At 37.2% G+C, this 14,243-nt stretch overlaps 1 protein-coding gene across 5 annotated transcripts in view; it reads right to left on the bottom strand.

Moving 5' to 3' along the window:
• SIPA1L1 (signal induced proliferation associated 1 like 1) overlaps positions 1-14,243 on the bottom strand; it is a 143,961-nt gene that overhangs the window by 103,005 nt on the left and 26,713 nt on the right. For all 5 annotated transcript variants that reach the window (XM_065900642.1, XM_065900633.1, XM_065900625.1 and 2 more), the window contains exon 4: positions 800-974. In XM_065900642.1, coding sequence (XP_065756714.1) covers positions 800-974 — 175 coding nt within the window. The remainder of the gene's footprint in view (positions 1-799; positions 975-14,243) is intronic.

Raw genomic sequence — 14,243 nt, forward strand, 5'->3', positions numbered from 1 at the left:
GATCACTATAGACTGCAATACAGATGTGCTAATCCAAAGACCCTCTCAAAGAAAAACAGGTCACAGGTGTCTATGGATGGATTTTGAGATAAAATTTAAAATTGCCTTCACACAGACGCATAGCAGAAGTCAACATACTCTAGATACTTGAGAACGTAACTCTTTTATTAACCACCTGGGAATGGGAAGGGACAAACCTCTATGTTCACGAGCTGTAGCTAAACAGACTGCTGCACTATTGTCCTTTGAATCAACACATTTTACGAGCCAAACTAATATCAAAGCTAAGCCTATTTGCTTAGAGATTAAGTTAGACTATGGACAATAATAACAGGAAATAAACAAAAATACCTCTAGATATTAAAATATAAAGATGATTAAAAAAACCATACAATGACTGACTACACAGATATGCACAAGGATTATGACATGAGTTAGTGAAAGTCAAAAATTCTAGGGCTTGCAACCGGATGGTTTTAAGTTGCAGGAGTTTTTCGGCTAAATATAGCGAAATTTGTGCAACGCTATCCAGGGGCAATTCTGCATGATCTCCATCCACTGCTTTCTACCTTCCCCATTTCTGATAACACTATTTTTTTAAAAGTCCAATCCTAGCTACTTTGACTATGGTCTTCAATTGTTATAGAGCCACATCTTCCCTCCCTGGCTTCTTCCTCTCCCCCATCACCAGCAGTTTTCTACAGTAAGTGGCCATGTTGTTTTACAGGCAACTTACCAGGTGAACATCAACACAGCAGGAGGACAATATGCCTAGTAGGAGGGTATAAGTATTTCTTACTTTTGGTGTCAAGCTGCGCACGATACTTCTCAAATCCTTTGAGCCGAACGCGTTCTCCCAATAGCTGGAGGAATTCCTCAAAGGCTGGGCCGGCTGATTCGTTGTTGTACATCTCTTCTTCCGTGCTCTGTCCAGCTTTGCAGTACATGATGCCTACTTTCTGCTGATAGTTCAGCTGTGAAGGCAGGTGATACAATGCATATAAATATAGGCAGACCCACTCTGTCCGCTTAAATGCTACTAAGTCTTGTAGGCCATATGCCCATCAAGTAAGCTAACCTCTTTCTTCTCTTGAAATCCTTCTGCTTTCGTTCTTCCCCTTTTAAAAAGGGAGGCCTTAAGAATTTAAAAGTAAAGGTCTACTTTACAAAAGATACTCTATTTTTTAATTGAAGTACAGTTGATTTACAACGTTGTGTTAGTTTCAGTGAACAGCAAAGTGATTCAGTTACATACACACACACACACACACACACACACACACACACGCAATCTTTTTCAGATTCCTTTCCCTTACAGGTTATTACAAAATACTGAGTGTAGTTCACTGTGCTATACAGTAGGTCCTTGTTGGTTATCTATTTTATATATAGTCGTGTGTATATTTTAATCTCACACTCCTAATTTATCACTGTCCTGCTTCTCCCTTTGGTAACCATAAGTTTATTTTCTATGTCTGTGGGTCTATTTGTGTTTACAAAAGTTACTTTAAACTGTATTGCACTAAAAGCCTATTAAAGTTTTTATAAAATTTGGGAGGGTAAAATTGCAAGAGACTTATCTCCTAATGCCACTTTTCCAATATATTAAATTATAAACCTTGGTTATATCTTTGTGACAGCACTAGCATCAGACAGTATGCTTTTCAAATATTTTTCTAGAAGACGAGTACCTGGATAGAAACTTTAAAAGGGGCCTCATAATGGCAAATCAGCTAGTGGTAAATATTCCTTCCTCAAATACAGCTGAAACAAAGCATTCAAGAAATTCAAATATGATATAACATTAATAGAAACACTCATTCATCACTGAAAAGTTTAGTCATTCTATAAACAAAATTTAAAGTTGTATTAGTCATTTAACACTAAATGAGTTTTCAATCTTAAAATTTAGACTTTTAATTCTCCAGTAAAATCAGGGCAATCCATATCACTTAAGCCTGTTTCCAGAGTGGCACTGCAACCACTGTATCAGTAAATTTTTATCTCATAAAAGGGAAGGGGGAAGAGAAGAGGCAAAATTTTAATAGCTAACATTTATTGAAGAGCCACTGTCTGCCAATCACTGTTTAGTGTTTAACTTACATTATCTTATCCTCATAAAAGCCTACAAAGCAAATATTACCCCTGTTTGACAGATATGCAAAGAGAAGGTCAGAAAAGGGAAAAGCAAGTAACTGGTCCAGTAGGGAGAGATCATAAATTATCAGCCCTGTGATTCGGTTCTATTAAATATTACCAGGACTCAACCAGGCTTGTCGTGCTCTATTTCTGTCACTGCAACGTATGTCCATAGCCCCTTATTAGCAATTCCACAGTTGAAAACCAAATTTAAGCAAATACATTTGGCAGTAAAACTTGATATGAGCTGACAGTAATACTTTTTAATTTATTCCTCTTTCTGTGAATATTCGTATTTTTTGGAAATATTAATGTGTTCGATTGTGGGGTGCTGCTCCAGATCCTGGGGACTATTACTCCATGCCGCATGCATTTTATTATCCTTCTAAAGCTGGACCTTTCTTAATTCTGAAACATATCCAGCTCCTATTGTTTTACACAAGTCTGTGAACCTAAGCAACTCTTTTTCAACTTTCTAAACCAAATGGTTCAGAATGGTGATAACTAGAAAATGTCATGACGGAACTCCTGCTTGCTTTCCCCCCTCTCCACTGCGCGCTAACTAGTTGACAAGGAAGATTCAGTAGCTTTTACATGACCCATAGGCATGAGAGCTCCTTAGGACTTCTATAATTGTGCAGAATTGATTTTACTCGGCCTACTTCCTCAAGTGGAAGGCAAAGTTCCAAATGTGAAACTTGCAAATAACTGGATATACCAATGTCGGAATCTTTTTAAAATAGCATCCAACCTTGCATTATCGCTGCTTCATTTTAATTATTAACAGAAACACATTTAGGATTTAGTTCACTTTTTTTTGAATGCCACATGCAGTAAAGAAAAAGAAAGTAAAACCTACCACATACCACTGGCAGCGGGCCTCCTTCAAAGGTCTGAATGTTACTAATACTTAGAGGGGAACTCCCACAGGTAGTGATTTCATCTTGGCTTTAGAATTCAGCTGAGTATCCTATTAGGTCTCAACAAATAAAAAAGTAGTGGTAGGCTCTATGTCTGTTACAAAAGAAGTCCTTAATGAAGCCAGATTCTTACTCTCCCCCTGCAGGGAGAACTGTCAAAGAAAAGAAGCAATCTGGAGCTTGGAGTTATTTGCTCTTTGGCTCTGTGCCTCCCAGATCAGCCTTCTCATGCAACAATGCAAAACAAAAGTCACCCTGTTCAGTGGAAAGCATCGCAGTGATATTGGATTTGTGGGTGGCTTTTTAAACTTCTTAGATAAAGGCCTAAGATTTCACTGTGCAATATTCAAGAGGATTCATTTACATATATGAAAAAAGAGTTCGGAGAGAAGATAAGTAACGGAACTTCCCCCAAACCACTGTGGAAGCAGAATGCAAGGACAATGAGACAAAGTACTGCCTTCTTTTGACGGGTTTCTCACACTCTAGTGAGCTCCACCTGCAGACAGGAGAACAGACTGGTATTTGCTGGTTGTGAAAGGAAGGCTCCTTTAAGAGGATGAGGAAATTTGTTGGAATGTCAAATTTCCTCTAAACAGTGTCAAATGTCAGTGCTCTGTCCTCGAAGGTGACACTATGACTGTGTCCTTGTTTCTGCTGCAGTAAAGTCGAGGTAGGTGGGTATTCTGTGAACTCAGGCTCCTAGAATCTTCAGTTAGCAACCTTGTTCCCTGCCCAGAATATGAGAAGTTGTTTAAGGAGGAGTTATGTAAGTAATAATAAAGAATATTTCAAGAGAAAGAGCAAATGGAAATGGAGTTTAGAGCTACGGTTTGGGGATTTTGAATTGCTCTGAGGTTATATAAAACACTTTTTTTTTTGAGACACACAAACACATCTGTATGGATTTATGTATATGAATATGTAATACCTTCCTGTAATGCTCAAAATAGAGTTATGATGACGCCAGAAGCCATCTTGGAAACAGGTTCGGTTTATCCACAGTTTAGGATTTTGCTTTTGGATGACTGTGAAGTCATGCTGTACAGTTCCATCCTTGCATATCTATTGTTCATATGGAGCACTGATGGAAGTGTTTGGACACTCAACAAATGTTTGCATTGTAAAAAGTGGTGATGGTCAATGCAACAAGACCAAGGTTCTGTTTGAGATGAAAGTCTTGAATCTCAATAAAGAAAGTGTCTTTCAACACCCACCAAAAGTGACGTTGGGCTCCCACAGCTGGGAACCAACAGTACAAAAATTGCTCTTCATCTCATAAAATAGACACTTTAACAAAGAATCAAAGAAACAGGTACTGCAAAATCTGCCTTACGCAGCCCTGAGTTCCTGGAAAGATGGATGATAAAGTCAGAGCCCTCTACCAGTAGAAACAGGTTTGAATAGCCAAGTTCTCAGAGACCTCTTAAGAAGTTCCGTATTTTCACCTCTTCTTTCCTGATGTCACAGCCAGAGGAAGGCCACTGGGGGCAGCACAGACCATGAGAACAACCCAGTTCTTCCCTTCTTACAGAATCTTTTAAATTGTCTGATTTAATCCAGAGATTTAAAACAGTCACTATGAGGTATTTCATTGTCCAGCAGTTCTCAAAATGTGGGTCATGAACCCTTGAGAGATGCCTGAGCTTTGTTCTGGGACACAGTTAATTGGAAATAGTTTGATCCTTTCAGTTCTTCCTTTCAAACTCTGACAGGTCTTAAGAGAGCAGCATTTAATTTGAGGTTAATTTTGCCCCATTATTGAGGCAAAGTCATTTTGAGACTTTACCCAATGCTATGTGAACTATGTATGAGGTTTTCCAGATTGCCTGGTGGGAGCAGGAACTATTCTCAGCCAGCCAGAGGTCTGAGGATTTGCCCCCTTCAATCTGAGAGTGGTTCTTACCCTGGCCACAAATAGTTTCCTCAAATACATGCACTTACCAGTACCCAGCTCTGCAAATCTTTTCTCTCTCTGGACTCACATCTCAATCTCTACTCAGGAAGGCCCCTGGGCTTCAAGTGGGTGCCCCTCCCAGCTCCGCAGCCTGGAAACTCTCTTCAGGCAGAAAGCTGGTGCAATGTTACTGTTCATTTGGTTCCCACCTCCCAGAGACCACTGTCCTTTGTTGCCTGACTTCCAACGTCATACAAACCAATGTTTTGTTGTTTTGCCTAGCTTTTAAAAGTTGTTTCACGTGGGAAAGTAAACTAGTCCCTCTCTTTTAATCTTGGCTGGAAACAGAAATCTGACTCCATTTTAAAGTCAACTATGCCAAGTTTCCTGGTTCCCATTTGCTGTCCATCCCTGCATCAACTAACAGCCTCAGACAATCACTGTTCTTTTTTTTTTCCACTGTAAATAGGTTTGCCTACATTTTAAAAGAATATTTTTGCTGGGTAAAATTCCTAGTGAGAGTTCTTCTCTTTCAGCATTCTAGAAATGTGGCTTCCACCTTTTCATTATGCTTTATAGCTCAGGAAATGGTTAATTTTAATCCAATTGTCTGTCTTACTGTCCTTCTTTGAAAGTATTTTTTCCTCTGGCTATTTTTAAGATTTTTTCTTTTAATTTCAGCATTTTTTACTATGATGGGCCTACATCTGATTTTCTTTGTATTTATCCTGCTTACAGTAGGCAGAGCTCCTTGATTCTGTCCCAATTCGTGTGTTTCATCAGTTTTGGAAACTTCTTTACTGGTATTTCTTCAGACATCAATTCTGTCCCCAAATGTTGCTTTAATTTCTCTTCTTCTCCTGGGAATTCCATTACATATATGTATTTCACTATGGCCCACATGTCTTTTAGGCACTTTTCTGTATTTCTCATGTTTTCTTGTATACATTCTTCAGTTAAAAATTTGCTGGTAACTTCATCAATTTTCTGCTGTGTCTAATGTGCTTTAACCCATCTGCTCAGATTTTAACTTTTTGTTTTTGTTTTTTCAGTTCTAGAATTTCAATTTGATTTTTTAAAAACAAATCCCAAGTTCTCCAGTGACCCTTGATCTCTATTTTTTATTTTTGCAGCCCCCATGAAATTAATGAAAACTCTGAACTGTCACCTAACTTCTTATCTGCAGCTTTATGCTATACTTAAGCCCCAAGCCTCTTACAAATCAGCAAATGTCCAAGGAAAAAAGTGCTGCAGGATGACTTAATTTTGATGAACCCAAGTTTCTCAATTATTTCTTTTCTAGAAGAGAAATATTTTTTGGTGTTATATCTAAGAACTCTTCACCAATCTTCAGGTCCCCCAATTTTCTCCTATGTTTTTGTCAAAAATTTGTATAGTTTTACATTTCAAACTATGATCCATTTGAATAAATTTCTGTATAATGTGTGAGATTTTGGTCAAGTTTATTATTTTGTCTATGTAATTGTTCTGGCGCCCTTGTTTGAAAAGCCTAACCTTCCTCCACCTTTGTCAAAAAAATCAGTTGGATATATTTGTGTGGAGCTATTTCTGGTTTCTCTATTCTGTTCCATTGATCCATGCATCTATCCTTCCAATAAGACACAGTCTTGATTACTGTAGTTATACCAATATGATATAATGTCTTGAAATCACGTAGAATGATTACTCCCATTTTATTCTTTTTCAAAATTGTTTTGGCTATTCTAGTTCCTTTGCCTTTCAATATAAACTTCAGAATAATCTTGTCTATAATTTCAAAAATCTTGCTGGAATTTTGATATCGATCGTGTTAAACTGATATCAATTAGGGGAGAATTGACATCATTAATAGATTGAGTCTTTCAATCCAAGTACATGGTATGTTTCTTTATTTTATTTAAGTCTTCTGTGAGTTCTTTCATCAGTGTTTTGTAGTTTTCAGCATACAAGTCCTAAACATTTTTTGTTAGGTATATACCCAGCTATTTCATTTTTTATTGAAGGATTGTAAATGTTGTATTTTATTTTCAGTTTCCACATGTTCATTAAAACAGATCCAACTGATTTTTGTGAGTTGATGTTGAATCATACAACCTTGCTGGACACACCTTGCAATTCTAGAAAGTTTTTGTAGATTCCTTAGGGTTTTGTACATAGACTATCATGTCATTTGACATAGGGACAATTTTATATTTTCCTTTCCTTTATCCACCTGACTTTTATTTCCTTGTGTTGCCTTATTGTACTGACTAGAACTTCTAGTACTGTGTTGAATAGCAATAGAGACTGTGTACATCCTTGACTTGTTCCCATTAAGTCTTTCACCAACTATGATGTAAGCTGTAGGGTTTTTGTAGCTGTTTTTAATCAAGCTGAGGAAGTTCCTCTCTATTTCCGTTCTTATCATCAGTGACCACTATGTCGTTCCTTATCCCAAGTTCCCCAGCCAATGTGCTTCCTTCGTTCCACCTTTCAGATTCATGTTTGCTTTATATACCGTGTACAAGGTTTATAGCTGTACTTAGCAGGAAGAATAGGGGAAAATTACATCTACCCCATACTTCCAAAAGCAGAAGTCCAAATTTATTTTTAAAAATCACTGTGTCCAGTGTTTCTGGTTATTCTCAGTGGGTGGGCTGGTCTGAGACAAGCTACTCTACCATTACTGGACATGAAGACCTTGGTCATTTTTTCAAATCCTCATGATTCACACTGATAGCATTTACTTTGGCTTGTTCTTCATAAACATGATAACTGTCTTAACTACTTCCTAAAGATTTACCACTGTATTGTCCTCCAAAAAGAATGACAAAGAGACTGGAAAAATTCAGTGTTGGGGGCAAAAAAATGGTAGGTAGAAAATTTATCTTCACTGAAATTTACTAACAAAAATCAAATTGCTTAAAAAAAAATGACATATGGGGTCTTCCCTGGTGGCGCAGTGGTTGAGAGTCCGCCTGCCGATGCAGGGGACACGGGTTTGTGCCCCGGTCCGGGAAGATCCCACATGCCACGGAGTGGCTGGGCCCGTGAGCCATGGCCGCCGAGCCTGAGTGTCCGGAGCCTGTGCTCCGCAACGGGAGAGGCCACAACAGTGAGAGGCCCATGTACCACAAAAAAAAAAAAAAAAAAAAAAAAAAAGACATATGGATACTGGGTAGAAAGATCATTTAAAAAAAATCTGACAGAGATGCTGTCAAAATTATTTATATACATGTGCACAGACAGATTCTAATCTATTTTTATCTTTGGCATAATGTAAAGCAAATATTCTATACACACACACAATAATCTTATCTAATAACATGCTGTGCAAAAGTTCTCCCAAAAATAGAAAGCTTCATATTGGGTATTAAAATGATGATTTATGTACTTGTATTGATTTGACATTAAGATGAATTTCAATTACATAGGAAAAGGCTCTTCATTGCAGCATCGTCTGTAATAGGAAGACTGTTATCCATCTAAACGTCCATTAATAGAGGAACTAATGAAGTAAACTATGGTACAGCAACAAAACAGAATATTATGCAGCCATAAAAACAATGGGAAAACTTTCTGTGTACTGACATAGAAAGGTCTCCAAAATATATTACTAAGTGAAAAAGCAAATGTTTACAGCATGCTATATTTTGTATAAGAAAAAGGGAACTAAGACTACATATGCATATCTGGTATATCTGTATAAAGAAACATAGGAATACATAAGAAACAAAAGTGGTAATATAGGGGAAAAGAGAGGTGAGGGATAGGAACAGGGTGGAAATGGGATCCCTCAATGTAAATACTTTGATTTTTGGATCATTTGAAGATATTAGCTAATTAAATTCCTGAATTTAAAGCACAATTCACAGTTTAAAATCAACAAGACTGAAATATCTGCAAACAGTTCCTCTGTCTTTTTGGATTGTGAACCAAAGAATCCTCACTGCAAGTCTTAGCCATGCTGAGCTCCTTCAACTGCAAACTGGAGCCCCACCCAGCCAAACGTCTTCCAAATGCTACTGCTATCAGTCATGTTAATCATAAATCTTACTACTGGAAAGGACCCCATCCAGTCACCCATCCCAGCCGCAGCCAGGCAAAAGAGCATGGATGAGCCCGTGTAATCATTACTTGTGAACAGACGAGACAAAGCAACCAATGCCACTGTCTCCTTTCTCTGACCTGAGGACAGTCGCGTATATGTCTACCTGATAATGTACATATGGAACCCATCTGGCGGCCATCTGAACTTTCAACATTCATTAGCTGATACCATAATCTAGAAGAAGATGGAAATTTCAGAAATGGTCATTGTTCTGCGGAAGCTTCATTCATAGAAAACAGGTTTTGGAAAAATTGTTTTCCCTATGGTTCATTCTTTAAATCCAGCTGCCTGAATCAAAGAGGAAAGTGGCTAGTCAAACTCACTTATCTTCAATAGAATAATGCACCAGGGCAATGAACAGACTAAGTCAGCAGAGAATTTCAGCCATGCCCTTAATCAAAGGAACAGTGCTATTCATTATCAAATAAACACTGCTTCTTTCCTTACATCTATTCTTGAGATATATATTACAGACCTAATTAGATATGATTACTTTTCCCCTTTAACTTCAATAACTTGAAGGGCAACATTTTAAATAGAGAATCCAACAAATATTTTCATTTCTTTGTATTTTTAATAAGTATCTAGAAAAACAGTGGAAATACTCATTTAGGTAAAATCACTACTGTGTACAGGAACCTTGACATTTCCTAATGAAAACAGGTCTTCCAATTTTCTCTTCTGCAAACTGGCAACTGCACTTTATTTTTAAGCTCTATTCTGATCCTATTTGGGTTTTACACGTTATACTTAATACTGGGCACTGTAGCCTGTAGCAATAAAACTTGGATCCATATTTCCAGTTCCTTCTCCCACTCAAGGGGTGGGGAGGGGAGGATGGGGTGTACAGTGTATTGGGTAAGAAAGTGGACTCTGGAGCCCAAATGCCTGGATGCAAGACTTTCCTCCCCCAGATCCTAATTGTGACCTGGAGGGGTCCTTCCGCCTCTTTGTGCCTCGGTGCTCCTGTTGGCAAAGCAAGAACAATAATAGCGCCTATATCAAAGGATTCTAAGGGTTAATTAAAATAATTCGTGTAAATTGCTTCACTCAGTTCCTGGCTTAGTCACTGCTCAGTTCCTGGCTTAGTAATCTGTTTTTATTACTGCCTTACACTCCTGCTCAGCAGGACTGCTTGCTGTCCCATAACCACATTCTGTGCTTCTGTCCTGCTGCGCTTTGTTCTCATTGTTCTGAGTCTAGACCACCGTATGGCTTATTCTCTAGTCTGATGAAAGGTCTGTTTCATCCTGACCCGTTTCATCCTGACCCATCTAACCAATCATGACTTGGCCCCACTGGCTTGTCTGTTTGCAGTTCTCTTATTATACTCGTTATATTAGCCCTACCTTTCATTACAGTAATTTATGACTTTGTCTCCTTCAAAGGTAAGGACTGTGTCTCACTAGCCTATTTATTTTCTACAGTATTTAACAATCTGCAAAGGGTGGTTACTCAATTAGCATTTATTGAATTTGAAAAGTTACGCTTCCTTCTGAAAGTTAAGCACAGTATATTATACTATCTATAATGGCAGCTTTCTCACAGGGTGCTGATAAAGATGAAATAACGCATATAAAGGACTAAGGAGTTATTATTTTATCACTATTCATGCGCAGTAAGTGCTTTACACGTGTGAACTCCTTGAAACAGAGGCTGGTATAATGACCTTTCATTTCTCTTGCACTGGGTAGATGAGATAAAGGTGTTTTTTAATGACTGATGAAGAAAAACGGCATTAATATGGCAAATTTAAAAGTGACTGAACTAGCCATATTATTTAAAAGTTGGCCTGAATAGATAATGGAATTCCTGATATTTCACAGTGTAGTGTGGAGGACCAAAATAATTTGAGATGTGCAAAAAGAGATGAAAACTTGCAAATCTTAAAAACAAAAGGTAGTATCGTGCAAACGCGTATCCAGTGTTCAGGACTCCTAAGGGAAAATGGCACTGCTTCGGAAAGCCTTGATCCTCTCAATCATAAAACAGGCCAATAACTGGAACCTACTGCCCACGGGTGCCGTGAGGATTAAATCAGATGATGCTGGTAAAGAGCTTAGAACAGTGTGGTAAGTAAACATATATATTTATCTAATGTGTTTTCATCATAAGAGATGCTCTCAATTATCTAATACACGAAGATGCAGGACCATGGTGGAAAAACTAAATCCAGAGTTGATCTAAATTTGCTGGGTCACAAACTGCTCTAAATTCTTGACAAAGTAAAATCATTGGCAGGTTATTTCATCTTCTTATTGACCTTTAGATGATAATGGAAATGGACATCAATCAATAGTGAAAAATCCAGGAAGGTGAATGTGAAAGCATGGGTAAGCCACAAAGCATATAATCATTTCTTAAAACTTTGGGAATTAAAATACCTACTTCAGTTCCCACATAAATATCAGAGTCTAGTGAAATGAAAAAAAATTTTTTATATTTTTGTGAAATACTATCTTTTATAGTATATAGATATAACTTACATCTGCTCTTCTGTTCATTTCATTTTTAAATGGTAAGATGAAAAAAAAAAGGAAAGAAAAAAGCACCAAAGATCTGAAAGGCAAAATGCCACAATATAGCAAGCAAATAGTGTTTTCTTTATCCAGGCATAATTATGTGAGCTGTTAAAGTATAAAAGATTTTAAAGGAATCCTTTAAATAAAACTTAAAGGGAGATGTAGAAGGTCCTTTCAGTGAGTCCAGTTTTTTGGTATTCATACCATCAATCTCTTTAAATATAAGGATGTATAAAGCATGAAATTTCAAAAAATGATGACATAGATGGAAACTAAAAATGCTTTGCAAAGATTCAAATGCATAATGCGGAGCGGCTGGGCCCGTGAGCCAAGCATTTCTTTTTCAAAATCTGTATTTGTAAAGGCACCGAAATAATTAGTTTCTCACAAGGATTTCAAGGCATTAATAAAATTTCCTACCAAAAATATGACTCCCCAGACTAAACACCTAAGTACGTGTGTCCTCTGTTTTTTATCAGTATAATTCTGGGCTTTAAACGCTATGAATATATAAACGGAAAGAGAGACCAAGTGGTGGTGTCCCTCAGTTCAGATAAAGAGCTGCTCATACAGAATAGCAGGTTTTAACGTCTAGATTCTACTGCCTAGAATTTAGTAAAATTTCCAAAATAAAATTGGGGAGACTCAGCTAGACTGCCAAATTTTAATTTAGCCGGAAGGCATTAAAGAAGACAACTAACACATATTATCATCAATAATTTATGAAGGAAAGGATAGTTTAATGTCCCCAAGAATAAGAAACCTATCATTTCAGAATAATGGGCAGTTTTGTGAATTAAACAAATGTACCTTTAAGTTAAACTCATTATACTGCTCTTATCTTTCCTGTGTGGATGGGACCATATAGTGTTTATCACAGAGCAGCCCCATCTCCAACATTCTGTAAACGCTATGAGAGGGCACAAAATGTGACAGAGAGCCCATACAATGTCTACAATTGGGGCACTCATTTTTAAATTTAATATAAGTAAAACAAAGGGAAAAAGGAAGAAAATACCTCCTTTACACAAAATAATCTGTTGAATTTAGAATGTGCAGTATACGATTATATTATCAACGTCTAAATGTTGTTGTTTTCCTTGAAAAGTGTAGTAACTGAAAAGACTGAGTCAGTAAAGTTGAACCTAATCATTATTTTTCTACTCTTCCTTTGTTAGGATAAATGCTCAAAATATTTATTGGAAGAACAGCACCCAAAATAGTTAAGTCTATGTATCAGTAGTCTTCTGAAGCACTCAAAGTGCTCAAATTTACATGTTATAAACATGGATACTCACAGCCTATTTGAAATATACATATGAAATAGACATTAGCTATGCTTTACAATAAGTGAGATGAATGGACAAAAGGAGCAGTGATTAGAAAAGTTACATCCAAATATTGGTTCCTAATAATATATTCCTATCAGCTGATTTAAAAGAGTGAATATTCCTTGAAAGTGATTTTTTTGAACTACCATTCATTTTAATAAAATTCAAATTTTTTCCTAATTCAAAAAATACTATCAAAATCTGTTTATAAAATGGAATTCAATAACTGGACCAATTTTACTTTTGGAAGAATTTTTAAAAAGTGCAATGGGAAAGCTACTACCACTCACTGCCAGGATGTAATATGGCTAAAATATTCAAAGAAAGAATTAAAATAAGAGTACACAGATACAACATCTAATAAAACTAGCCCATATGCTCAAATGATTCCAAGTAGAATGTGTATACACTCTCTGGTTAGTGGATTTTCCAGATTATAGTTTTGCATTCTCTACTCTTCTGCCTCCTCTATATGGATTATCCTATCACTCATTTGTATCTGGATCAATGGCTCCACATTAAGGTATAGGAAATATGGAAGAGAGAAAATCTTGAGCACTTGCATTTTGTTACAAATTAGGACCCAGATTTTTTAAATTCTGAATTTTTTATTTAAACACCTCAGCTAAAATACATTTTTGGTGGTATTAATAGACTAAAAATTAAAGCTTTTAAGAATGGTGTGGAGTAGTGGCTCCCAGTACAGGCTTTGAACTTATTAACTGTGTGAACTTGGACTTACTACTGAACCTTTCTCTGTCTCAGACTCCTCATCTCTAAAATGGGGATAAAAATGGTATCATTCTCTCGGGGCTGGGACAATAGTTGGGATAACATATTAAGGTACTTAAAACAGAGCCTGGTGAATATGTTCATTAGTGTTAGCTACTGTTATTACTGTTATTGCTACTACTTATTCCTGGAGTATTTGAAAAATTCATTGCACTTATGGAAGATTACCAAAAGAGTTGAACATTGTTTAAGTACTGTATCAGTCAGTCCTGACAAAGAGAATTTCAACACATGAGAAATGTTCAGAGTTCAGAGTTAAGAAAAAAGAAAGTGAATAATTGCAAAGAGAAGATCCTTCACAAAACATAGTATCAGTTTTCCCCATCAAAAAAGAATTATTCAGGGCTTCCCTGGTGGCGCAGTGGTTGGGAGTCCGCCTGCTGATGCAGGGGACACGGGTTTGTGCCCCGGTCTGGGAAGATCCCACATGCTGCGGAGCGGCTGGGCCCGTGAGCCATGGCCGCTGAGTCTGCGCGTCCGGAGCCTGTGCTCCGCAACGGGAGAAGCCACAGCAGTGAGAGGCCCGCGTACCGCAAAAGAAAAAAAAAGAAC

The sequence above is a fragment of the Phocoena phocoena genome, chromosome 2 (genome assembly GCF_963924675.1).
Source record: "Phocoena phocoena chromosome 2, mPhoPho1.1, whole genome shotgun sequence".
Classification (NCBI taxonomy): domain Eukaryota; kingdom Metazoa; phylum Chordata; class Mammalia; order Artiodactyla; family Phocoenidae; genus Phocoena; species Phocoena phocoena.